Consider the following 27,394-nt stretch of genomic DNA (forward strand, 5'->3'; position numbering starts at 1 on the left):
CACACAGACACACACAGACAGACAGACAGAGACACACACAGACAGACAGACAGAGAGACAGAGACACACAGACAGACAGAGACACACAGAGAGACAGACACACACACAGACACACAGAGAGACAGACACACACAGAGAGACAGAGACACACAGACAGACAGAGAGACAGAGACACACAGACAGACAGAGACACACAGACAGACAGAGACACACAGACACACAGAGAGACCGAGACACACAGAGAGACCGAGACACACAGAGAGACCGAGACACACAGAGAGACCGAGACACACAGAGAGACCGAGACACACAGAGAGACCGAGACACACACACAGACAGAGAGACCGAGACACACACAGAGACACACAGACAGAGAGACCGAGACACACACAGAGACACACAGACAGAGAGACCGAGACAGACAGAGAGACCGAGACACAGACAGAGAGACAGAGACACACAGACAGAGACACACAGACAGAGACACACAGACAGAGACACACAGACAGAGACACACAGACAGAGACACACAGACAGAGACACACAGACAGAGACACACAGACAGAGACAGACACAAAGACATACATTATACACATACACACACATACATTATACACATACACACACATACATTATACACATACACACACATACATTATACACATACATTATACACATACACACACATACATTATACACATACATTATACACATACACACACACACATACATTATACACATACACACACACACATACATTATACACATACACACACACACATACATTATACACATACACACATACACACACACATTATACACATACCCACACATACACACATACATTATACACATACCCACACACACACACACACACATTATACACATACCCACACATACACACACACACATTATACACATACCCACACATACATACATACATTATACAGATACATTATACACACACACACACACATTATACACATACCCACACATACACACATACATTATACACATACACACACACACATTATACACATACATTATACACATACACACATTATACACATACACACATTATACACATACCCACACATACACACATACATTATACACATACCCACACATACACACATACATTATACACATACATTATACACATACACACACACACACATTATACACATACTCACACATACACACATACATTATACACATACATTATACACATACACACACACACATTATACACATACCCACACATACACACATACATTATACACATACATTATACACATACACACACACACATTATACACATACCCACACATACACACATACATTATACACATACATTATACACATAAAAACTACATATATTACATACCCATACATATATACACACATGTGCACATTAGTTAAAGCAAAATGTGGCTGATTTTGATGGCTTGGTATAGGCACAAACAGATAATGTTAATACTCATGACAAGTTTAATGGGAAATTCTGCTCTTTTTTATGCATAATTCACATGTTGAGGGGTAACAGAATTCCAACTGATATAATGAATGAATTAAACATTTGTGGAGAATCTGGCAAGTCAGACAGCATAGGATTGTCTAAAGGCTGCCGAATATTTTCATTATGTATTTTTCTTTACACTAAGCTGCTCTGGTGTATTTGACTACTTTTAACTATTGTATGCAAGCAAAAAATTGGCCTAGAGCAGTTTCACTGCCAACTGACACATGCAAATGACCTCCTACCTTGTTCAGGGTTGAGTGGTAGATGAAGGCTTTATCAGGCTCATACCATTTCACACTCACATACATTATACACGTACACGTACACATACATTATACACATACACACACACATTATATGCGTACACATTATACACTTACACACATACATTATACACTTACACACATACATTATACACTTAAACACATACATTATACACATACACACACACATTATATGCGTACACATTATACACTTACACATACATTATACACTTACACACACATTATATGCGTACACATACATTATACACGTACACACATACATTATACACTTACACACGTACACACATACGTTATACACTTACACACGTACATTATACACTTACACACATACATTATACACGTACACGCGTACATTATACACTTACACACGTACACACATACGTTATACATGTACACACATACATTATATACTTACACATACATTATACACTTACACACACATTATATGCGTACACATACATTATACACGTACACACGTACATTATACACTTACACACGTACACACATACATTATACACTTACACACATACATTATACACGTACACACACATACATTATACACGTACACACATACTTTATACACTTGCACACATACATTATACACGTACATTATACGAGTACACACATACATTATACACTTACACACGTACATTATACACGTACACACGTACATTATACACTTACACACACATTATATGCGTACACATTATACATGTACACACACACATTATACACGTACACACACACATTATACGCGTACACATTATACAAGTACACACACATTATACGCTTACACATTATACAGGTACACACACATTATAAACGTACACATATACATTGACATAAGTTCACACCTCTCTGAGTAAACACACTTATTGTATGTGCCTTATGATGTTATACTTCTGTCAAACTCTGCCTGTACCACTGTTCACTGTATCCCAACACTGCACAGCTAGACATTACCTCAAACATCTTAATAAGCTATATGTCAATTATTCACACCTTACTGCTCTCTTATCCTGCTTTCTCACTAGCGAGCGAGTGACAGGCAGTTGCTCATTGTCTGTGTACATGCATGACCCTGAGGTGTGATTTCAGTGACTGCTGCACATGACTCCTTATGTCTGCATTATGTCTGCACTCTCAAAACTGCAGTTAGTTCATACGCACTGCCTGAAATCTTATAACTGTGATCTATTTTTATCCTGTTATATACAACTGCTGAACTGAAGTCTGTGGAGACACAGAATCTAAAGCTTTGAGCTTCTCAGTAAAGTACTTGTAGCTAGCACAGGTAACTTGTTAATAGCTAATATGGAGCCTGAGGCTTAGTGTGTGATTAGTGTGCTATTTAATTGAAGCCTCTGTGATTTTTACTCTTTCACTTTAAAACATTAGAACTCGTTTGATGTACATTTAAATTCAAGTAAATTGAACACAATCATGGCTACATTTAAGCTGTGACCCTTTCTTATCTGAACTAAAAGTATAAATTAATTCTGACATTCTGTCCTTGTCCATTCTGTCCCTCTAGACACAGTAGTAGTGATGAGCTGCAGCTGACTCGCTAGTGTGAATGCAGGCTTACAGAATCAGACCCGAATTTCCTTTCCTCTGTGTTTTTATTCAGTGTTCATTTAGACCATTTGTTTCCATAGCAACTATACCTGTGTGATGGATTCTAAATCACGTCAATCTGAAGAATCCACCACACAGGGGTGGTTTCCATAACAACTACACCTGTGTGATGGATTCTACAGATTGACGTGATTTTAACATTTCCATACCCTCATGACTGTAGAAGCACTGAGCTCTTCTCTCAGGCCGGTTCTCCACGGGTGAGAGGAGTAATGGTGTGGTGTTTCCACTCCCACTGTCTCCAGTGCCATGTTGTTCTTCTATCTTTTCAGTTGCCCCAAGACGTCTGAGGTGTCCCGTCCTTTTCCCAGCCTCTCCTCTTCGTCTTCTCACCTCAGATCACTTCCACGGTTAGCATTTCTGTTGACCGCGCTCACCCCAGAACGTGCAGCGCTGTGCTCAATAAGCTGTCACGGCCCATTGACACTAAACACACACAGCCACTGCTCTCTGCTTCCGGCCCCTAGGAGCCTCAACACTTCATACTTTCCCAGGGTTTATACGGGTGACTGATAGATGACCCATGCTTTGAATGGTGGCAAATTGCTAAGCTGCATGATGCTTGTAGCAGGGGATCCTGTACAGCTCATCATTTCTCATTAGATCTGCTTCACCCTATTATACGCACTGAAGTGATCGGAGGTTCCTCAGCTCGGCAGCGAGAGCAGCAGCTTCACAAAGCTCTGCGGTTAGCATGATGGTCAAAGCTGATATTTGGTGATGGAGTGTGGCATGACAAACATGTGATGCATGTACATTCCACACACCCCCTCCTCAGTGCTGAAATAATAAAAGAAGTCCATCAGTAAATGACCGGTTCCCTGAGGCCTTGCCTTTCCCCATGTTCATCACCAGCGTGTGGCACAGCTCTGTAACTTCCTGGGTATCACTAAAATATGTTTGATTTTGTTTTTTAACTACAGCGTGAGCTACAAAAGAAACAATGATCACCTAAAGATGTGGCTGTTTTATAGCACCTGAACTAAAGGGTTAATTTTCTGGCCAGGAATGAGCTCAGTGAGCATCTGGACAGCATCGACAGCAGCTTGGAAAACCTACAGGCGATCTTCAACAAGCAGACCATTAGCTTTGATTCCTCACCTCTCTTTGATGTGAGTGTTTTTTGCTCACTTGTGCTACACTGAAAACTGTTTGAGTGTGTGTGGGGGGGGGGGGGGTGGCCCTACTAAACTGTATTCGTGGTCATCTGGATGTTCTGATCAGATGAACTCATTGACATCATGAATATTTAGTGACCCAAAATCATGACGCCCATTTTATTATTCTAGATTTCTACCACAGGACCACTGTAACATTATTAAACACTCAAATGTTAGAAATGTAAGTGTAAACTGATTAAACCAGTATAAAGGTCCTGCACTGACTCTAGTGAGAAGTGTTGTAATAGGACAGTAATCCACACTGAGGGGGTGATGTGGAGAGACCCAGCAGGTTTACTCTTCTCCCGTAGTGTTGTGTCTCTACAGAAACACATCCATGTGAGCTCATATTGTAGCCTAATATAAGGAGGATTAAAAACAGCATTCATTGATCTAAATCCTTCTCGTCCATCAAGTTACTCCGTGGAACTGTAAAATGTTTAGCAAAACCCCACACTGACTTCTGTCTCCTTAAACTTTCCCCCATCATCGTGATTGATGTCCTGATCTGGACAGTGTGTAAGAGCTTTATGCACTTGGGACCGACTCCCAGCTTCTACACTATGTGGATGTCCAGTGCAGCTGCTGCTGCTTTATAATGTTAGTAATAATAGTAATTATAGTCTATTTCTTGTTCTCTTCTTTTGGGTATAAATGATTTCTCCTACTCAGTTATTCTGAAGACCTATTCGTTTACTACGTATTTTAATAGTTCAAGCTCAAAAATGTCATCCAGACACTATACACACCTGAGTCGTGTTCCCACACATTGTATTTCTCATATGCTCAGATTTATAAGAGTTGTGTAACAGTGCTGATTCTGCTACTAAAATTTATTACAAATATTTTGTAGATCTTCAGTTCAAACACTGGCACTGACTTCGACCTGGACAGTCTGGCAACTGTAAGTATGACTGTGTGTGAGATGCTGGGAGGTGCGTGCGTGCGTGTGTGTGTGCGCGTGTGCGTGCGTGTGTGTGCGTGCGTGTGTGTGCGTGCGCGTGTGTGCGCAGATATGAATCCTGATCTGATGTGATTACAGATTCAGGAGTTGTTGTCCGAACCTGCCAAAGACAATGAGTGCACTGACCACATTGAACCAGGTACTGATCCTGTACTGCTGTGTTGTGGGGCTTTTAACTGATCCTTTTTTTACCCTCAGTCCATTCAACCTAATAATAATGATGACGATCACAATATCTTGTAATTTATTATTATTATTATTATTATTATTATTATCATCATTATTATTCCACTTTATTTTTTAAGTAAAATAAATGTGTTGAATCAGTAACACGATTGGACTCATTTTCTGAGGTTGAGTCCCTCAGCAGTGTTTTATTGAGGTTTATCTGATGGTGTCCTTCTTGGTTCCACAGTTCCTTTGGTTTAATATATTTAAGGTTGAGATCATCAGCATGTTTTTGATGTTGTTTCAGGAAATCAGCTTGTTCAGTACACGGCTCAGCCCGTGGTGGTGTCCGACCCCATGAGCAGTGACAACTCGGGTGAGGATCTGCCCATTCTGCTGGAGCTGGAGGGAGACTCGTATTTCAGCTCTGACCCTACTGATGATCCTACCATCTCACTGCTGACCACTGACTACCAGCCTACAGTACCTGAAGTCCCTAAGCTATAGTAGAAAAAAAAACAACAGCTCAACAAACAGCTTATAATGAGTCATCTGTGTGGGGGTTTATTTTATGTAGTCTTTATTGTTAGAATAATGTGTTAGTCATTGTTTTCTTTCTTGTTCTGTTTGCTCTTTTTAAAGTTTGAACCCCCTGACAGCAATATAAGAATCTTTCAGTGCAGTTTTTCCGTGTCCACATTGGTTATGAAACCAGTTCATGTTTCATTACGTAGCTGCACAGCAGGCGAGTGTTTAAAAACCTTATCTGGACTTCTCAGAGCAGGACCGCTCCATGGTCATGACTAACACTTAGTCTACTAACACAGGAAATGAGTTTATACAGACTGACTCGTTTAATCTTAATCAGTCTAACAATCAATTAACGCTGTGCTGAGAATATTTAACAAGCAGAACCCTATACTACAGTTATATGTACAGAATCAGTTATAAATACACGAGAGCTCCGCTTGAGTTGAGGCTTTTACTAACCTACATATCATAATGAAATAACAAAGTGTGTGTGGGGGGTGTGTGTGTGGGGGGTCTGTCTGTCGGTCTGTGCTTGTGTGTGGGTGGGTGTGTCTGTCTGTCTGTGTGGGGGTGTGTGCCTGGGGTGTGTGGGGGTGTGTGCCTGGGGGGGGTGTGTGTGGGGGGGGGGATCTCTTATTACTGTAGCTTCTGAGGTCAGTCTCTGCCCTGAACTCTAAGCTTCCTCTTACATTTGTATTTTAGTGTAATGGTTTTTAAAAGTTGCCAAGAGATTTTAATTTGCACCATTAAAGCTGTTGCATCATCTCACAGATATTTTAACAGGAGTTACTCCAGTAGAGCTTCACTGACCAGCTGACATGGAGAATATAAGGTTTTGGTGCACTGAGATTATTATTTTTTTGACGTGAGGAAGTTAATCTTGTGTCTGGATGACTTTAAATTGTGCTGTGATCCAGACCCTGTTTCACAATGGCTTCATATTTTGCTTGATTTTGATCATATTTTGATGATTGAGGTGTAAATAAGAGTGCAGGTGATGGGGAGTGAGTGCAGCCCACATGACTCCACATCACCAGCTCAGGCTCTAACGGCTACTCTGTTCATTTCCAGTTAAAGATGTATAGTAGAATATTGTAGCACACTCTAGGTCCTTGTTTTGTCAGCCACTGGTACACATTCATTCTAACAAGAGGCTTAAAGCAGCAGTGTCACTGCGTGGTGTTTTTTAAATACATTTAGGTCCAAGAGTCATATTTGGGTAAGTAATTAGCTTGAAGAGACACAGCTATTTAAAGTCTGGCTCCCACCTTATTACTCAGTAGATTCAAATGAAATTCAAATCCAATTCAGTGTGTGAATTGAATAATTTAATGAAAATGTGTTTGGAGAAAAAAAAAAGTAGAACTAAAGATGTGTTGTCATGGTAACACAGCCAAAGGACACCAGGAACAGGTTTTTACAAATGATCCTGAGTGTAATGAGTCTGATGTGTATTAATTCTTCTGTAATAGCAGTGCGCTACACATCCTTACTTTTCTGGACTACAGAGACAGTTCTGTGAGTGAGTCAGGAGTGGAGAGGTTTGGGTTTATGTTGTACACATGCTGCCCTCTGGTGACTCTGTTCAGTCCACCTTTCTTTTTCCTTTTTAAAACCGAGAGCAATGTGGTGTGAAGACAACAATAATATTATATATTATTATATATAAATAATATATATCGTTGTTCATTTATAATATTTACAATCATCTGGCTCATATTAGATATCTATAATAGAGACACGGCTAAATTATTTTCTTACGCATGTGAACAATACTTTGTGTATGTTTCAAATAAAAACATTTTGAAAGGAACTTGGTCAGAATTGAAACGTGAGAAGAGTCACATGGTGCAGAAGAAGCTGCTCGTGTGAGAACCTGAGCAACTAATATTCCTAAAGAACCAAAAAGATTAACTTGAAAAGAGTAAAGAGTCCAGCGATGGTAATAAACCATAAAGGACTTAACCATAAAGACATGTTAACTTGTGCTGGGTTAATGCTCCTCTACACTGAAATGTGCACTGATGATTTATATAAATACATTTTTTGCTTTAAATGTTTGTCCTCTGCATCTAAAGCAGAAGAGCAGTGTTTCCTTCTTCAAACTTTCACACGTAAGTCAAGTGTGTTGAAAAATCAGCAAATTAATTCTCTCACACAAACTTTATCAGACAGATCTATATCCCTACAAAGGAATAACACCTCAGTTCATATTACAGTTTCTATGACCAAGAATATTGACTCTCACACTGCCTCTGAATCATTTCTCACAATCTCACCTGAGACTGTGAAGCTGAACATGCTGTCATATCTATAACAATGGAATAATTCTATAATCTTTTTTTTTTTTTCAATCTATAGCCATTAAAAATGTTTGATCTAGATGTTCAAAATAGACGTTGAATTTAATGTGATTCAAATGACATTTAGAAATGTACAATATATGACACGTAGATATTGTTCACACAGCTAGGCAAGGAAATACAGCAAGAAGTTAGATTTGAAGCCTTGTGTGTTTAAACACGTGGAGTTTAAAGGGTCAGAATTTATCCCCTCTGATTAAATTTGTCCCTCGCCCCTTCGAATAAAAAAATACGGTATGGCTGCTTAAAATTACAAACAGGTGCAATAACCTGTTCATTACAGTGTCATCTTAATGTTTAAATATTTAAACATAAAAAACTGAGACACATGAATCAAAGCTAAGGCTAGTGGTCGGGGTCGCTGTTCCTCTGCCAGGCCGTCTGGTCCATACACTGAAATCTGTAGCGCAGAAACCTCACACGGGGCTTCATGTGGAAGTCAGCAGGTATCTTCCAGTTCCACATTTTCTGCACCTGTCAGGAGCGAATCTGATTATGATCATTGAAACATAGAGTCCAATCTCACACAAAGAACGAGTGCAGGTTTTCACTCCAATCCAGCAAACATACACCTGACTGCACCTGCTTCATCCGTCACTCTGGACCTTCAGCAGATACACAGCTTCTTTTTGGTTGGAATAAAAACCTGGAGCCGTTTCTGTTTCCTGGCCATTGTCCAGATAAGAATGCACTAGAGCGGCTGTTTACACACCTGGTTTATCCTCTACATCTTACCGCACGCTATCGTAGCACAGCAGCTTCGCCCGGGGCTTACTGTGTTCCCCAGTCATGAAAATAATCTTTAAGCTGATTAAGTCTTTATTAATATGTCCATTTATAGTGTACTGTTGGGTGAACAGTTAAACCCCTTGATAGTATCATGATAGGAAGCTTTGAGACCCACCTTCAGGACCCTGACCAGATGTGTGGTACTGTTCACCTGCTGAAACTGGACAGAACAAACAAAACCAGCAAGAGAAAAGAGCTATTGAGGATCTGTTTAAAGACACATTTCAGCTGATTTACTAACAAAATACAGCAACAATTCAGAACAGACAATAAAATAAGACACATGGTGTGGAGAAGTCTGTAGGTCTGATCTGAGGAAGGTAACGTTTGACAACCTGGATAAAGAGTTGAAAACAGCAGATACTTCATGAGGGCTAGTGGGTCTCAGCCAGTCTGGGCTAGTTAATCAGATATTACTGAGTGTGAAAGATTAAAAGTGAAGGAGTCTTACATGTAGTCAAATTTACAAATGATTATATAAATTTCTTAACATTTCTGTCAAATTTCAAGATAGAAATGTTTACACAAATAACATTTCTGCAATTTCCCTAAAAGATCATTTTTCAATTTTAATCTAGACAAAAATAAACCTGATAGTGAGGTTTGTGTTCTGTTCCTCTATAGTCAAAACCCTGACAGACAAACAAACATCATTACATCCAACACTCAGAGCGTATTGGGTGTGAGGGCTCACGTGAGCACACACTTATCAAAAACACGTGAAACTAACTCCTTTTGAAGGGCAAAAGCATGTGTCCAGTGTAGGTGATGATCATTATTTCAGCTGTTAACTAACATTAGCCTTACCAGCTGCTTGTGTCTGTTCAGTAGCACCAGGTTGGTCTGTGGAGAAGTGAAAATTGGTGAGTAATTTATTATTAATAGTATTGATATTTCCTGATAGTTTTCTTCAATTACTTTAATGAACACTAAACTTACTTAGACCCCTGAGAGTCCCTTGAGGTTCAGTGACAGCTGGAAACAAACAGAAATGTAAAAATCCTGCAATGTTTAGCTTCATCCATGTTTAAACATCGTCTCATAGCCCGACCGACCCACCTGTTCCCATAGCATGTGTGTGTAAGGAGACTCCAGCTGGATCCCCTGTGACTGAATAAAGCATTATTAAGCATCTATGAGCATGAATGAACAATCCATGACTGTTCTGACTCCTGTATTATGTCTGATTTTAAACTCCACTTACCTATGAGCTCCGTCTGGACCATGCTATAATGTGTCTGTGAGGCATCTAAAATAGGGGTTTTGATCAAAGAATCTTACAGTCACTCAGCATCTCAGCTGTGAGACGTTTGAAAAGCTCAATGAAATATTCTTTAGTGTATAAATCAAACTCACCTGTAAATCCAGCTCCAGTATCAATCACAGAATCTGTGTTTGAGAAGACAAGCTCATTATGAAACAGCTGCATATGTGAGTCAACAAATCCATCACTCAGGGCTGAATGAAAGGGGACTTTACCTGTATGATTTGAGATTCCTTCAGTCACACCAGTGCTTTCATACCCTGTGTAAGATTACTTCAGTTAGTAATGGAAATGACTTTCCTGCTATATGACACTAAACAACCACATTAAGTATTGAACAGTGACCGTGTCACCCCAGGAGCAGTTAGGGATTATAATAGAATAACCGTGAGCTTGTTTTATTAGACACCACAGTTATTTTCAACCTTCAGTGGGTTACTGATTTCATGAGCATCAATACATTTAATCTTGTGGGATTTATTTATTTATTTATTTTTGATCATTTTTGCTGATTAATTCCTCTCAGCTTTCTGTCTCTCTTAAACCCTTTGTACAAATATATTAATATACAGACGATTATATAAATGTGGCTCATCTTCTGCTCTGGACCAAAAAACTGCACAAAGAGTTTAAATCGTAAAGACCAATTCAGAAGGCAGAGAGAAATTCAAGAAGGCTGTTAACAGGAAATAGTAAAAAAAAAAAAAAAACATTACAATAGGATAAAGATCAAATATTCTTACATTAAATCACATCCAGTCATAAACCAGGAAGCATGATATGGTTATGAAATGATTAAAAACAAATAAGTGAACATTGCAGACCTAAAGAATAAAATTATTTGAAAACTAAAATGAAACTTTGGTTGTTGTTTTTTTTATCACTATAACAAAAAATGTGTGTCTTATCGTACAGAAATGTCTAGTCAGCAAATACAAACCTAATGTATCTGGAGGTGTAGAACTGTAGATGGACTCACTCACGACTGAAACGTAATAGCAGACAGCAGTGATATGAAATGTGTGACTGATTAGTTTTGTGTATACTTTGGCATGAGTTTGATACCATGTGCATAATCTTACTTGTTATGTCAATCTGTCTGTGTCCATTGGTCACCGATTCACCTTCTAAACCTGCTAAAGCACAACTTAGTAATTGAATACACGTTAAACTCTACAGTTGAAATCTTTTAATACTTTTGTTATAGCCTATGTTTATGATCCCTAACTGAAATGTACCTGTCACGACCGTGTGTGTTCCCACACCTGCCGCGTGTGACGTGACCGCAGCTTCCGCTTCAAGTAGAACATTAGAAGAGCTTAGTGATTATGTTAGAGCTGTACTTTAGGGTCAAAGGTCACAATATATCAGCTCTTTGACCTCTGCAATATTTAGCAGACTTACAGGGGATGTCTGTGAGTGGGCTAATGGTGGGGTCCTTAACATCCAGGGTTTCTGCTGAAAAAGCAATGGAAACATCTGATTTATGATCCCCGGCTGTTACTCAGACTCTTATTACAGATTTAAGCCTCAGCTAAAACTCTTTGGTATTTAAATGATGCAGGACACCGTTATACTGGTGGGTTAATGAAATAGTGCTACAGATGAGAATGACCAGCAACATGGTTGTTTCATCTGCTTCTGAACTCACCTGTGTGTGTGATGAGTCCGTGGTGTTCACCTGCTGAGATGAGAGCTGTGCTGATTAAAGGGAAGGGCTCACTTCCTTTTTATTTCACTTCAAATGTTTTGTTAGTGATATATATGATCTATTGTTATGGAGATTCAGGCTAATTAGATCCTTTCTTTGTATTTGTAATATTATATTACTAAAAATAAAAATAAGATCATTATGTGGGCAGATGCAGTGTGTTATGTAGCAATAAAACATGAACATAAAACATTTACCTAATACAAAAAACTCTCACTGTGATGATAAAATATAAAATAATCATTTTCTTTAAACTTCTGACTACAGTTTGGTCTGATGTGTCATTTATAGGTTACATACTTGTGTAAAGGTGACTGCTGGTCCCAGAAGGATCACCTGTAAAACACAACACACCTGGCTTTGTACTTTCTTTTTTCAAAATGTTCATTATTTTTAATTTAATTTATACCTTTGTGTGTGTCTGTAACTGGTCTGAGACGGCCATTGCCTGTAAGACATGAGAGAATGACAAAACAGAATTATTTGTAAACCAATACCTTTGCTCAGTGACTTCAGTCCAGCATTAGAGCTTGTTTCGATTATAGCTTACCGTTTATACTGGGTGTATCAGCACCATCTGAGGACCAGAAGCAGTAGAATTAACCTAAGCACTCTAATCATTCTATCAAAACTAATCACTGCATTAAAACTAATCATTCTATCAAAACTAATCAATATATAAATTTTTCTATACAATTGAAGGTTAAGGGCCTTGTTCGGTTGTCCAAAAGTGGCAGCTTGGGCTACCTGGGATTTGAACTCACAACCTTCTAGCTTAACACCTTAACCACTAAACTACCTCATCTCCCATATATCAAACCTAATCATTAATTACTATATCAAACTTAACACTAATCACTATATCAGATACAATCACTACACCAAATTTTCCTTCCTACCCTCCTACATCCCTAAACCAAACCATTTTATACTGTAGCTGATCATTTGCTGTTGAGAATTAGCATATCTCTGCTACACTGGCTGCTTTTATTAAAGCTGTAATTACGCTGATAAATTAAAGTGAACTGAATTAAGGACTCACCTGTCATTTCTCCAGGGGAGTAGAACTGAACACCATTGTCAGAGGCCACTGAATAATCTAATCATATCATTATAATAAGACAAGCGAAAGACAACAACCTCTTCGATTTCATCATGTTTTAGTACAGTTTGTATATAGATAAACATGTTTACCCGTGGCAGATGCAACTGGCCCATTTCCTTCAGAGTGAGGAGCCGAGTGAATGTCTGAGTGTAAGAACAGAACATTTAATGGAACATTATTACAACATATGAACATTCTGGGTCCTGTTTCCCAACATCATTGTAAGGTTCAGATCATCATAACTAGTAGAGAAGTGTTCAGTGTGTAGTCATTAACAATGATCTTTGCAATGCTTTTGGGAAAACGAAACCCAGAATATTATTCAGATATGACTAGGAATAGGATTAGCATTTGTTTAATCCTTACTAGGCAACTTATTATTGTAATCTTATAATTGGACTTTATTTGATTCTTAATAATATAAACCTAATATTAATCATTTTAATCTTGGGGAAAGCCATGAAAGAGGAAGTATGTATACAGAAAATTCTGAAAAAGCCCTCACCTGGAGGAGCTGAGCTGATAATGGCTGGGATTTCAGGATCTACTGAAGCTCCTGTAAGAGAACTACCAATGAGAAACAAGGCAACCCAAATCTGATTCACACCAGGTTCCTCAGAAAAGAAGCAGCTACCTGAAAGTTTATTTTGTTATGCACAATGGGTCACTAACCTGTTGATTCTACCTGGAAAGCAAGTCCCATGTGATCTGCTGAGATAGCATGATTGGTTAGACATGTGGGCAAAACATCTGAAGGAGCTTCAGTGAGGTCTGAAGACATACCTATAATGTCAGTGTAGGGATCTGGAGCAAAATTGTCCCCCAGGCCGCCTGCACAGAGACACCATGACACCATGTGGGTTTCAAGCAGAAGAGACACAAAAGTCATTTAGCAGCACTTTAGGAGCAAAAGCAATGCTCACCCATTAAACCGATAAGGAAGTCATGGCTGGAATGGTCTATAATACCTGGACAGTAAATAGACACAAAGAGCTTCAGCATCTGCATCTTGATGAAATTCATGATGTTACACAGATCAGAAATTCAGAGAACTGTTACTACATGCATTCTGCTAGAATACTAACACAGACGTTTCCATTCAAGACATTTAAAATGAAAACATTTTTACAACAAGGGGTTCCTGAATTCCCTGAGCAATGTAAGGACCAAAGACCTCAACTATTTACATACTGTACCTGTCATTTCCAGATTGGAGCCAAATGATTCAAAACCACCTGAAAAATAAAACTTGTTACAGAGAACTACAAACACAACTGTTCTTTAACAGGAGATAGAACGGTGACATACCTGTTGAGTCTATCTGAGTCGTGCCCTCCATGAAATTATTCATGCCTGTGTAAGAACCATCCAATGAGGACATCACACCACAATTTAATCATGCTTAGTCCAATATCCACAAAATCTCATAAGATAGTATTAGATAATGAAGTAAATGCATAGTAAAGTCTTTAATCTCAGTAATTGTTCAATGTTCTCACCTGGGTGTCCTGTCTCTTCCCCATTAATGAGTTGTTTGTGTCCATTACCTGGAGTAATAAACCTTAATCACAACTGTTGCTTTCAACATAAGCACCTTTTTTTGATGATGGAATGATTGTCCAACATACGTACAACATACCAAACTTCATACTCACCATTAGCCTCAGTCTCTGGTTTCTCTAATACTGACTCTGAGCCTAAAGGTACCATAAAAATCATAATGTTAAATGTCAGCATGAACTTTAGAAAAATACAGTATTTCACACTATGTCCTTACCTGGAGCTTCAATCTGAGATCCAATATGAACTGTATGGATTTCACCTAAAGGAACAGAACTGCATTACAGGATTGTTTTTACCATCAGGCTGAAATAGAGCAGAAAATGTTATCATACCATTGTCACCATTTTCATGTATTGATCCATCCGTAGTTGCTGCTTCTGATCATACACACACACACACACACACACACACACACACACACACACACACACACACACACACACACACACACACACACACTTAGAAAGAAATCCTTATGGACAGCCTCTAGCATAGCAGTGAAGGAAGTAGATTGATGCTTGCTTCATTATACCTCCTGTTTGCGACTGGACTTCAGAGGACACAAAAGCTGAACCACTTGTCTGATCTGGCGACATCAGACTTGACACATGGCTTGAAGCAACATCACCTGATGACACATGGCTTGAAGCAACATCACCTGATGACACATGGCTTGAAGCAACATCACCTGATGACACATGGCTTGAAGCAACATCACCTGATGACACATGGCTCAGTGATACTTGGCTTGGTGAACCTAATGAACAAAATAGATGGGCTCTTATCTCACACTAAAGTATATAAGTAAATCCTGAACAAACTAATAAATCTACTACATTAATGTGTATGTGTATGTAACATACAGTTAGATAAATACCATGAGACTCTGAGTGTGAGTGTGGAGCATCAGCTGCACCTGCAAACAGAAAACTCAGTGGAGTCTGTATTGGGATTTAACTAAGAATTGAAATAAATTGTTAATAAATTCTTAGCAATGCTTAAGTTAAAAAAAGCCATTACCAGGGACTTTTGATGTTGAGCTCCAGTGACCAGCCACACTTAAACCTGCAACTAAAATAACATCATTCACTTTTACCTCCAAGAACCCATAGGAATGGATATGAATAGATATCCTCTTTCCTTATTTCATTTGTTGTTGGTTTTTTCAAAAAAAAGCTAGCTAATTCCCATCAACGTCTAATTATTACCAAACACAGCAGTGGAAAATGGAAAAATATCCACCAGCCCCTCCTCCCTCTGACAAAATGTACCTTCCAAACTAATGAATATAGTTCACATTTCACATTTCACACAGTTAACAACTTTCAGAAAATTGTTCTGATGTGTGGGCACCGTTTTCTCCTGAAGGACTTCAGATAAGGAGAGGGCATTATTTGGCTTAGTTTGGAAACCCTACCAAATCAGAGTTACCTTGAGAACCTGGGGGCAAAGCTTGGGAATCTCTTCCATTACTTCCTGTAAACATGTGAAAAAATGGTAAGGCAACTGCTAGACATTTCCTTTTTGGATGGTTAAATAAAACAAAGCCACAATCTATGGCTGACATGTTGTTCATTACCATCAGAACCAGTTGCTGTTGCTGAGCCACTTGATGCTGTAATGAGACATGAAGTGCTGATGAACAGAATATATGCAATTTACATTTCAATACTACTTTGAAGATTTACAAGTTTACACTGGTTCATTACACATTATAATATCATGTCATACATAACTGTTAAATATCTAATACATGATGGGAAGAGAACATGGTCCCTATCATATTCTTGGCTTAAAATATAGCCAAGGAGAGTTGAAATTAAATGAAGTCCTCTTTGTCCTCTTTGTGATCATCATATATCCAAATTAATTTTATTTTCTATCTCTGATTGGTGGTTACTCGATCCAGGGTGTATCCTGCCTTGATGCCCGATGATGCCTGAGATAGGCACAGGCTCCCCATGACCCGAGAAGGTCGGATAAGTGGAAAATGAATGAATGAACGAATGAATGATTGGTGGATTGTATTTTACATCCAAGGCTTGTCTGTGCAGCTCCAGCTCCATTCACTTTGTAACCTAGGAAATAACAAGACGGGGTCTCTTACACTCCATTTTCTTGAAAGCTAAAAGTACATTTTGAAAGACATGGGGTCACCGAATATCTATCAGACTCACTCAGGACCTTTTGGTCACTGAATACATGAGAAAATTGGGCTAATGGACTTGTTTCTTTGGTTAACAAATAGTGTTTACTCGCCTTACCATTTGGAGGTTCGCCCACCGGAGAAGTGCCAGTTAGAACAGTCACACCTTGAAGAGAACAAGCCCAGGCAAGGTTACAGTCCACTGAAATATCTTTTAGCACACACTCAACCATATGTAACTCAAAGCTTTCTTTGTAAGCCCCACAAGACTAATTTCAGTTTTCCTGCATGTACAAATGCATGGAAAAAGATGCAGACTTTCCTGGAGCTGTTGGCATGGCTTTTCATAGCCGTTGGCATAGTTGTCCACATACCTGAGCCCTAACCAGATTAAAGAATGATTGACTTTGCCCACTCGGCAGTAAAGAAAGCATAAGCTATGCCCACTGAGCTGCTTTTCACAGGTGAGGGGGTTTAGTGTTCTCCCAAATCCCTAGGAGATCTGTCCCCAAAGCTAAAAAGAGGATTAGCATCATCTTACCAGGGCCCTTGGGCACCATTGTGGCTTGCTGGGCTCCAGCTCCTGTTGAGAAAAAATCCAGAGAAACAAGAAACATATCCTTGAGGTTCTGCAAGATCAAATCTTGTTGGAGCAGTTGGTTTGGTTCTTGTTGGGTCAGTAAGCACAGGACAATGCCACTCTGTCAGACTTACAAGAACTTCTGCATTGTAAGTAACAGCAAAAAAAGCAAGCCTGTGCAATTATGTATTTGAAGTGAATTATGACTGTTTATATGGTACTTTTAACTAGGTTTATGTTTATTATTCTCATTTTAGATATGATACTCAAGATCTCACCTTTATCAACATATAAAAGTATTTTAAAAATATGTTTATGTGAGAAATATCAATCCCTGCCTTAAGTGTTCTTAGATTATAACACATTATTCTTAGGTCCACAAATATGAAATATAGTAATATTTAACTAATGTTTCAGTAATTATGAAGTAAAACATGCACTAATATTTATTGAACCAGTTGAAGCACAAACATTAACAGCCTCTGAATCATAAGTCTAGCCTTTACTACAGTTAAATATTAATATATATTAATATCTTGTTAACTCATTCTACAATACCATGACCTGCAGTATTAATTAAAATAATTTACATTATTAACATATCTTTATGTACACAATGTGGATTTTCCCGAACTACCCTTATTAAGTAACTTGTGACAAACCAGGACTAGCAAAAAGATGCTGATTAAAATCAACTCATTTCACTGAAGCTGTGTTATGAAGCCACACAGGGAGTGAGGTTTTATACCACACAACATCGAGAATAGACTTAGAGTATAGACCTGATTTTGTATTTATCTTTCCAGAGATATGGTTTCATTTTGAAACAGAGGGCAGAATAACAAATAACATTAAAGTATATTAAATTGTCGGGACTCGTACTATAGCACAAGGTCAATTCTTTATTAATACTGCATCATTATATTGAATAAGAGAATGAGTAAACACTGTGTTAATACCTAACAGTTATTACCTATTACTGACTTTTCTGGTGACATACTGAATGCGCATCCTTATCTCCTGATGAGTGCCAGCATTTATACCTCATTAAGTCAGCATTAGTTAAATATTAAAACATCTCTTATTAGTGGGCCTTATTATTACAGTTCCATTATTATTTTTGATCTTGTCATCATTAGATCTGAACACGCAAAAGATATTATGGATACAAAGCCAAGGAGTCAGGTTGGCCTATTAAACCATGGGTGAAGTTTTTAGTTTTGGTGGTAAGTTGCTAACTTGTCACCCACCCTTCATATGTTGACCTTTGGAGTCATCATCATCTGAAAAGAAAGGGGAGATGGATACAGTTTATAACAACTGTTCACAAGTCTTTCACTTTTCCGATGATTTCTTCTTTAGTTTAGTTCAGTCCTCTTGGTCACTCTTTTTTACACATAACTTGTCTATTTAAAGTAGAAACAGAAGTGTCCTTTGTAGTGCCTATGATTATCTCATAGCATTACAACATACACATTTTGTATGGTGTAGTTTTAATTCTTGTTTTCTTTTTTTATCTTTATAAGGTAAAGTGGATTAAAACCACATTTTTGGATGTTCACAGTTCACAGTTATTATATTATTAATATTATTGCTAGGTTTATTGTTGTAGCTAACATCTGCACTAATTATGTTCAGTTTATACTGACACATGTGTGAGAACAGGATTGTCTGTGGATGCTCATCACACTGAAAGTAGATCTTTATTTCCTACCCTCTTCCTCCTCCGAGAGCTCTTCCTCACCCTCTTCTGCTTCAAAATCATTTTCCTCTGGTTCTTTGTCTGGAATGAGAGATTCATGGATAACACTTTAAATAATTTCATTTTTTGTCAGAGCTTGAGGATGTACATAGGGTTAGCTGTGAAATATATTGTACACCATCATACCTTCAACTGGAGCAGCTACAACTGCTGTTGCCAGGAAGACAAATGCTACTGAAGCAATTAAAAGATTTCTGCAAAAGTAAAACATCTTATGTGGGATATTATGTATTATGTATTATGTATATTATATCAATCTTACACAACCAAAACATTCACAGGCTTCACGCCACATATAAAGCAACTCTACAGAAATATGGATTGTTTTAAATTCAGATAAACTATTCTTGTTCATTTTAATATGCAGAGATTGAAAAGAAATGTGAAATCAATGGAACAAGCAGATGAACTCATTCATGTTATATTTTACATCAAAACACAATACACTTTTAAATATCAAAATTGCAATATCAAATATTAAAATTCACTACACATCGAACACAACAAAGCAGACTGTGAAACTGATTAGAGCAGCATGCAGTGTATTATTCTTAGGTTCGAAGCTGTATGTTATACATAATCAGCAGCAGTAGCCTTGCTAAACACATAAGTCCCTGTTTGAGGCATCAGACATCATTACTTATCATTACCACATGCTAATCTATTTTTTCTTGATTTCGTTAATTAAGGGAAATATTTATTAGTGTATTTACTGACTTACCGTGACAACATCTTTAGTACAGGTCTAAGTGGGAAACTCAAGAACAGACATAGAGCAAGAGGCACACAGGTTTTTGACTTCCTTATGCTCCAGTGGGCACAAATATTTGTTTTATACCCTCCCATCCCCCATCTTGGTAAGGGGCAGGACTTTATTTCTAACCCCAGCCCTTATCAGTCTAGCTATTCCCACTGTTTATGAAAGTATGATCCAAAAATAAAAAATATATATTTGATGACATTTGGGACAAACATTGCATATCTCCAAAGAAGGCCTATAATTATGTAATGTTTTGTATTAAAGCATCAATAATGGACAGATTAATGGAAGTCTATAAACTCTTAATATGTATTCTATGTACAGAAACTCTAACATGAATGAAATCAGCTGGGGGGATCTACCAATCAAAACTCTCTCTCTCTCTAGAGCGAAGCGATCGAAAGAGGAGATATAAGGTCCAACGACAGAAAAAAAAAAACAACACCACCAACCCACAGACATATGTATCTATTAGCAGATATCGATATAGTATGGAGTTGGGCGCGAAAGAGAGCGAGCCTAGAGAGCGAGAGAGATATGGATAAAGAGAGAGAGCTGATAAAACGAGAGAGGGAGGGAGAAAGAGAGAGAGAGCTAGCTATAGCATAGAGCGAGAGCTAGAGAGCGGGAGCAGATAACCTAGCAACACCAATACAAAACAACCAACCCAGATCTATCTAGCTCTATCTCTCTATCTGGAACCATCTCTCTTCCTCTCTCTCTCTCTCCTCTCTCTCTCTCTCTCTCTCTCTCTCTCTCTCTCTCTCTCTCTCTCTCTCTCTCTCTCTCTCTCTCTCTCCCCTCTCTATCTTGCTCCATCTCTCTCAGATTTTACTGTCACACGTGTAGTCAGAAAAGAGTGACACCAGGAAGTTGTATAATGAATGTACTGGAGAAACTGCACTGGTCTTAGGTAGGTGACCTAGTTAGCAAGACCTTAAAGTGCTGATTATCCAACTGGTTCCTTCTGTGGTGTTGAGTCCAAAACTTTCTTTCCTGGACCCATTGTCTTTGGTCAGCAAAGGATTATTATATATAAGATCTTATACTGACTATCCAGGAGTAGCATTACTACAAGGGATATTTTTTACATGAAGACATCTATCCATATGCATTAACAGTATCAGTACAGCTTAATGCATTAATGCTGCTTTTCTGTTACTGAATACCTGCTACCTTGGCGGAAGATTGCATTCCCGTTCCGCTTGCCACAGTAACAGGCAAGCTTTCTGCTTTAGAATGTAATTAATGAGAGCAGGTACCATATTTATTTATTTAATAAGCTCTCTGTGATGAGCTGCTTTACTTCAAACAGGCTGTCATTGTTCCATTGTGAAAAGTACTGCTCAGTATTATTTTACATGTTTGTGTTATGAGTAAAAGATTCCATCTCCTATTATTCTCAAACTTCTTCCCATTGATTCTTTATCAGTTTGCTGTGAACTGACTGAGAGGTTTCCTGTCACCACAATTGTTTTGAACCTCCGTGTACAAGCTGGCTCTAGAGTAAACTGTTCCTTTGGAAATGAGAGCTCAAATCTGCCCCACAAGATTAAATGACCCGGTTCAGAGGTGAGGATGTATAGAAAGGCTACATTATTACATGCAAGAGGGGTCTGCTGGTCATTTTGCCAAGATTTCTCTTAGCCAGATTTGTGTCCTATGCTTCTCTGGCTTCCTGCAGGCCTGCCTGCTCCAGGACAATGGCCCTCTGTAATGTGATGAAACCATAGCAGCTTTGGAGCCTATCTTGGGTGATGAGATTAGATCCCAAATCCTTGGTGCTGGTTCCATCCAGTTTGGCTGAGGTTAGGGGTCAGCCACTGAGGTTATGTCTCTGTTCACACAGAGTTTGGTGTGCCATGTTGACAGAATTAAAGGGGCAGAATACAAGATGTTTTCCTGGAAATTCACAGGCTTGGAAAATGTATACAGTAAAACACACAACAAAGATTCCGCAGGTGTTTTATTATTAGGTTTCCATGCTGAAGTACAACATGCGGGGAGTATGAGACACTAACTGAAGAAAATTTGCATTTTCACATTTTTCTCATGCGTACAGACTGTTTCCTCTGTTCATGTGTTTCAACAACATCTCAAGCCTTGTTATAAACAATCTTTTATCTTGTTGGTCAGGAGACAGCTCTGCTCCTCTAGAAGAGGATGCTTTGTTTAGAAACAAGTTCTGACTGAAATTATGGGACAAGTGGTGTTTGAGTACCCAGGATATTCTGTATACTGTATAATGTCTATGGGAGGAATCCAATCTGCAGTATTGCTTGACTAATGGTATAAGTGTGGGCAGATTCAGGTAGACATTATGATTAATCACGGTGCCTCATGACACACATTAAGTCAGTCGTATTAAAAAAGAAAACAGTCTGCACATTTTCATAGCTTTAAGAGATAAATGAAGCTCAATATGATATTACTAAATACAATATTATATCAATTCCAGTGATGCCACACATTTGAAAATGCCTCCCAAACAATTGCTATGAGGCAGAGTAAAGAAGTCTTGCAAGATGACTGACTGGCTGGTCACAGAAGACACTTTCAAAACGTAGTCCTGTCCGGTCTGAGTTGCAGAATAACTTTGACCATTCCAAGAGCAAAGACTAAGCAGAAAGAGGCTGAAGAGCTCCTACTCTTTTGAGTTAATGCTAGTAGAGAAGTCAATTTTAGCATTGAATGCATGACTCCCCACAAAAGCGACATCATTGGGTTTGTGGCTATCGAAAATAGCAGCCTCATGTACCTTAAGGGTAGCAGGGTCAATCCCTGCTGAGAGGAATTCCATAGAGGAAAAGGGGAATTCCAGCACTGTACCAACAAAACAGTGGACTATGTTCAATTGGCATTGTTTGCACAATGATGCATAGAGATGCCATTTTAGGGCACACAGTTTCCTTGTGAAGGGAGCTCTGGAACTCAGTAGTGTCTCATCAACCTCATCTAGGAGATTGGAATCTATGAGTTAAAGTTTCCAAATCTCTTGCTGGGGTTATAGATTGACCCCTGCACTTGAGACAGAAGGTGGGAAGCTCCCAAGGAGTGACATCCAGAAGAGACATTAGGTCTGAGAACTGGACAGTAAAGAGCCACTTGGTCCACTTGGTGAACTCTTGTTAGAATTCCTGGGAGCAGAGCTATCAGAGAAATGCCAGCCTCTGTGAAGGTGTGAATGTAGCCCACTCTGGTGTTTAATGTAATAGACCTAGTTTTGTCCATGCAGACCAACCAATGGTAGCCCCTCAGTTGTTGAAGATAGTTTTCAATGCTAGAAACACTGCTTTCATCTTCAGGCAATTTATGTGACAAGAAAGAGTAAAGTTCAAGGTTGGCAGAAACACCCCTTGAGGGCATCAAAAGTGGTCAGATACACAATATAATGGTGTACTCTCCAAGGGGTTAGGTACATTTGTGCACTCACAAATGTCAGGTCATCAGAGAGTCTCTTCCACCTTTAGCATCTCTCCAAACCTGTGCCAGATCCACAACAATTGAACAGTTTGACATTGTGCACATAAGCTGAGTAGAGATTCCTCCAACTTCTCAACACCTCAATATGGAGACTAGAGAAGAATGGGAGATTTTTTTTTCGGGAGATTGTGCATCGCGTGTCAACTGTCTTTGAATTGACAACCACTTCTTGCATGTTTGGTCAATCTAAATTATGCTTAGCCACAGAAGGAGTCACAAGCTCACGCAGCTCCTCAATGTGGCAGATTGAGGAAGCTTCTCTGCTGCTGCCCCCACATGCATGCCCACACTTCCCCTGAACCATATGCGGACAGCAATGGTTCCTATATTGGATTAGAAGAGATCACAGAGCGAGCTTCTGAATCTGGAACAGGATCATTCAAGGTTGAGGCTGAGGCACCACTTCCACCAATTTATCCTGCAAATCCCATGATCAGGACCCAAGCCATGAGGTTCAGATGTACTGTTTTCTCACCATTTCAACAAATAAATGAACAATTGATGTAAAAAACAAACAATCCATACATACGGTTTCCTGAAGACAAAGGGTATTCCATGATGTTGAAGAACTTTTATGGTCTTGCTGACTTTGTCTGCTACATCAACTGGCCTCATCATCTCACTCATTTTCTACCGCTTTATCCGAACTACCTCGGGTCACGGGGAGCCTGTGCCTATCTCAGGCATCATCGGGCATCAAGGCAGGATACACCCTGGACGGAGTGCCAACCCATCACAGGGCATCAACTGTCCTCATGTTAGTCAATAGAAATACCGAGTACAAAGACGAATGAGGATCCAAATGCAGTTAATCCTTTTAATGAACAACACAGGACACAGGAACACAGACAGGTAGGCAGAACTAGGCAAAAACACTGGGCTGAAAGCAAACAGAAAAACACACGTACACGTATAACGACTCACGACAGGGAAGTGAACAAACAGTGAATATTTGACATGAACCAATCACCAAGCAGAGACAATGAGAGACAGAGACGACACACCTGAGGGAAGGATTGAGTACAATTAGTGTCCACGGTAACCAACAAGTGGGCGGGGCAAAACAATCAACAGCAGGGCAAGACAGCAGACAGAAACAGGGCAAACACAGACAGGCTCATTACAGACCCCCCCCCACCCCTTACGAGCAGCTTCCAGACGCTCCCAAGGCCAGAGAAAACTAGTCCAGGAAGGTGGAGCGAAGGCGCCACAAGGGTGGGAGGGCGGGTTGAGTTTGTGTTGTGGCGGAGCCGGCTGAGCAGGTGGCCAGGGCGGAGCCGGCCGAGCAGGTGGCCAGGGCTTAGCCGGTGGAGCAGGAGGCCAGGGCAGAGTAGGCAGAGCAGGAGGCCAGGGCGGAGCCGGCGGAGCCGGCGGAGCAGGGCGGTGCCGCAGGTGGAGCCAGAGACCAGAGCAGGGCCGGAGACCAGGGCAGGGCTGCCGATGCGCTCAGTGAGCTGGCCGTAATTGCAACCCATGGTGGCACTGGGGGTGCTCTGAGCCTGTAAACAGAGACAGGAGGTAGAGGGGCTGGCAAAGCCAGTGAAACAAAACACAGGACAGATAACACAGGAAAACTGGTTGGTTCAGGCCAGGCAGAGAGTTCAGGGAGCCCAGAAACGACCATCAGAGTTCAGGGAGCTTGGGTGTAACCATGTTGACTGCGTTATCCGACTCAGTCATTTCGGTCGACCCGGCCTGTTCTGTCGACCCGGTCGGTCTGGCCAGTTCCGTTGGTCCGGCCGGTTCCGTCGACCCGGTCGGTCCGGCCGGTTCCGTCGACCCGGTCGGTCCGGCCGGTTCCGTCGACCCGGTCGGTCCGGCCGGTTCTGTCGACTCGGTCGGCCCATCTGGTTCCGACGACCCGGTCGGCTCGGCTGGTGAGGCAGACAGCTTAGGGATGCCGGACGCCCGAACCGACATCATCGGAGTATCCACCAGGTTGGAGATTAGCCGGTTCGCACAGGCCTCAGCAGAGCCGGCTCGGTCACAGGTGTACATGGTACTGGGCTGGACGGAGTCACTGTAGGGCATTCCGGCATCCGTGGCTGGTTTGGCTCCGTAGCCCACGGACCCCGATGCTTACTGCCCCCCCAAAAAAATATTTAAGGAAGGCTTTTGTCTCTCCACTGCCCATGGATAAGGAGGACCTGGCCAGGAGCAATGCCAAGTTGACGAAATCCGACAACGACCCCATCTCTCGACCAGCCGGCATTAAGTAGCACAGATTGTTCTCTAGTCCATACCTGAAGATGTCTTTGAGAGCCTTAGCATATTAGCATATAGCATAACACCTTAGCATATTCCTCGATGGGCGAATCTTCCTGACGTGGGCAAAATAGGATTTCTGCTCGATCCTTTTGTGGCGAGTCGTTCTGTCACGGTCAGGCAAAGACGAATGAGGATCCAAATGCAGTTAATCCTTTTAATGAACAACACAGGACACAGGAACACAGACAGGTAGGCAGGACTAGGCAAAAACACTGGGCTGAAAGCAAACAGAAAAACACACGTACACGTATAACGACTCGCAACAGGGAACTGAACAAACAGTGTATAAATGTGACATGAACCAATCAAAAAGCAGAGACAATGAGAGCCAGAGACGACACACCTGAGGGAAGGATTGAGTACAATTAGTGTCCATGGTAACCAACAAGTGGGCGGGGCAAAACAATCAACAGCAGGGCAAGACAGCAGACAGAAACAGGGCAAACACAGACAGGCTCATTACAATGTGCTCTTCCATCTAAATGGAACCACATACAAAAAGCCCATGACATTGAAACCACATACAATATACTAAACCATATACAATATACTAAACCACATACAATATACTAAACCATATACAATATACTAAAAAACTTGCACTAATGTATGAAAACAATATAACTAAAAACTATATACTAAACCCACATTAGAAAAACTATGAACTAAAAGCATTTACTAAAAACAAATACTACAAGCAAGTACAAAATCCAAAAACTAAAAACCACATGCTAAAAAACATAATAAAAACTATATGTTAAAATCTACATACTGAAAAACACCTACGAAACAGCATACACTAATATATATAAATATATCTATATCTATATATATATCTATATCTATATCTATATATATATATATATATATATATATATATATATATATATATATATATATATATATATATATATAAGAAGCATTGTTACCTCATTTATCTCATAATATTTATCCCAACATTTAATTATTATACAAATGCTCTATCCAGAAAAGGCTACATTTACAATTCACGTAAAAAACCCTGTGAAATGAGAGTCACTGAGTGTGACTGAGAACCTGTATGTAAGGTAAAGGCAAACCTTTTCTCACAGATATCACTCCCAGGACCAGAAAAGACACTGAAAACCTCTTACACCGTAAATTAAAGTGTAATATTTCAGAAAAGTTTCTCGTGCCCTTCCTCGCCTTTTTGACTCTTTGGGAAAGTGGGACGCTGAAGGCTGGGGCTTGTAATACTTTTCCAGGGGGTCAGGCTTCACTGGCTGTCTGCATTTGGACATTTACTCTGGTTCTTCAGTGGCTCTCTGTGTAACACTGGTTGGGAAATTAAATG

General features: G+C 39.8%; 2 protein-coding genes across 21 annotated transcripts in view; one reads left to right on the top strand and one right to left on the bottom strand.

The window, feature by feature from the left end:
• Window positions 1-7,430, top strand: part of hsf1 (heat shock transcription factor 1) — a 42,975-nt gene extending 35,545 nt beyond the window's left edge. Inside the window, exons 11-15 of one of the 3 annotated variants that reach the window (XM_027166610.2) lie at window positions 3,717-3,794; window positions 4,451-4,556; window positions 5,458-5,508; window positions 5,647-5,707; window positions 6,044-7,430. In XM_027166610.2, coding sequence (XP_027022411.1) covers window positions 3,717-3,794; window positions 4,451-4,556; window positions 5,458-5,508; window positions 5,647-5,707; window positions 6,044-6,243 — 496 coding nt within the window. In that variant the 3' untranslated portion in view covers window positions 6,244-7,430. The remainder of the gene's footprint in view (window positions 1-3,716; window positions 3,795-4,450; window positions 4,557-5,457; window positions 5,509-5,646; window positions 5,708-6,043) is intronic. The other 2 variants (XM_027166612.2, XM_027166611.2) reach the window with 2 other exon arrangements.
• Window positions 7,431-8,647: 1,217 nt separating this feature from the next.
• si:ch211-80h18.1 (uncharacterized protein LOC555593 homolog) lies at window positions 8,648-20,386 on the bottom strand. Of its 18 annotated transcripts, XM_047808226.1 has the most exons (41): window positions 20,272-20,385; window positions 19,677-19,744; window positions 19,503-19,571; window positions 19,039-19,071; window positions 17,750-17,791; window positions 17,327-17,374; window positions 17,096-17,140; window positions 16,642-16,677; window positions 16,494-16,538; window positions 16,083-16,133; window positions 15,940-15,978; window positions 15,781-15,819; window positions 15,595-15,690; window positions 15,395-15,439; window positions 15,277-15,321; window positions 15,155-15,196; window positions 14,999-15,046; window positions 14,808-14,852; window positions 14,696-14,734; window positions 14,423-14,467; window positions 14,283-14,330; window positions 14,172-14,210; window positions 14,005-14,055; window positions 13,589-13,642; window positions 13,437-13,493; window positions 12,945-12,971; window positions 12,804-12,842; window positions 12,695-12,730; window positions 12,335-12,367; window positions 12,088-12,141; window positions 11,922-11,978; window positions 11,766-11,819; window positions 11,624-11,668; window positions 10,899-10,943; window positions 10,776-10,808; window positions 10,624-10,695; window positions 10,479-10,529; window positions 10,359-10,394; window positions 10,227-10,262; window positions 9,535-9,579; window positions 8,648-9,104 (listed from the first exon to the last, which is right to left on the bottom strand). In XM_047808226.1, exons 1-41 carry the CDS (start codon window positions 20,280-20,282, stop codon window positions 9,070-9,072), a joined length of 1,878 nt encoding a protein of 625 aa, XP_047664182.1. In that variant the 5' UTR covers window positions 20,283-20,385; the 3' UTR covers window positions 8,648-9,069. The 18 variants fall into 18 exon arrangements, with proteins under 18 accessions (XP_047664182.1, XP_047664173.1, XP_047664167.1 ...); XM_047808217.1 differs by having other exon boundaries at window positions 11,766-11,816; window positions 12,088-12,138; window positions 15,595-15,819; window positions 20,272-20,386; XM_047808211.1 differs by having other exon boundaries at window positions 14,172-14,207; window positions 15,595-15,819.
• Window positions 20,387-27,394: the final 7,008 nt, after the last annotated feature.

This window comes from Tachysurus fulvidraco, chromosome 24, assembly GCF_022655615.1.
Source record: "Tachysurus fulvidraco isolate hzauxx_2018 chromosome 24, HZAU_PFXX_2.0, whole genome shotgun sequence".
Lineage (NCBI taxonomy): Eukaryota > Metazoa > Chordata > Actinopteri > Siluriformes > Bagridae > Tachysurus > Tachysurus fulvidraco.

Excerpts from the sequence above, each read along its gene's own strand:
- si:ch211-80h18.1 (XM_027166606.2), bottom strand. Across the intron at positions 15,197-15,276 it reads ATCTCAGATTGAAGCTCCAG|GCTCAGAGTCAGTATTAGAG; the intron begins GTAAGGACATAG and ends TGGTACCTTTAG. Across the intron at positions 14,735-14,807 it reads GACTCAGATAGACTCAACAG|GTGGTTTTGAATCATTTGGC; the intron begins GTATGTCACCGT and ends TTTATTTTTCAG.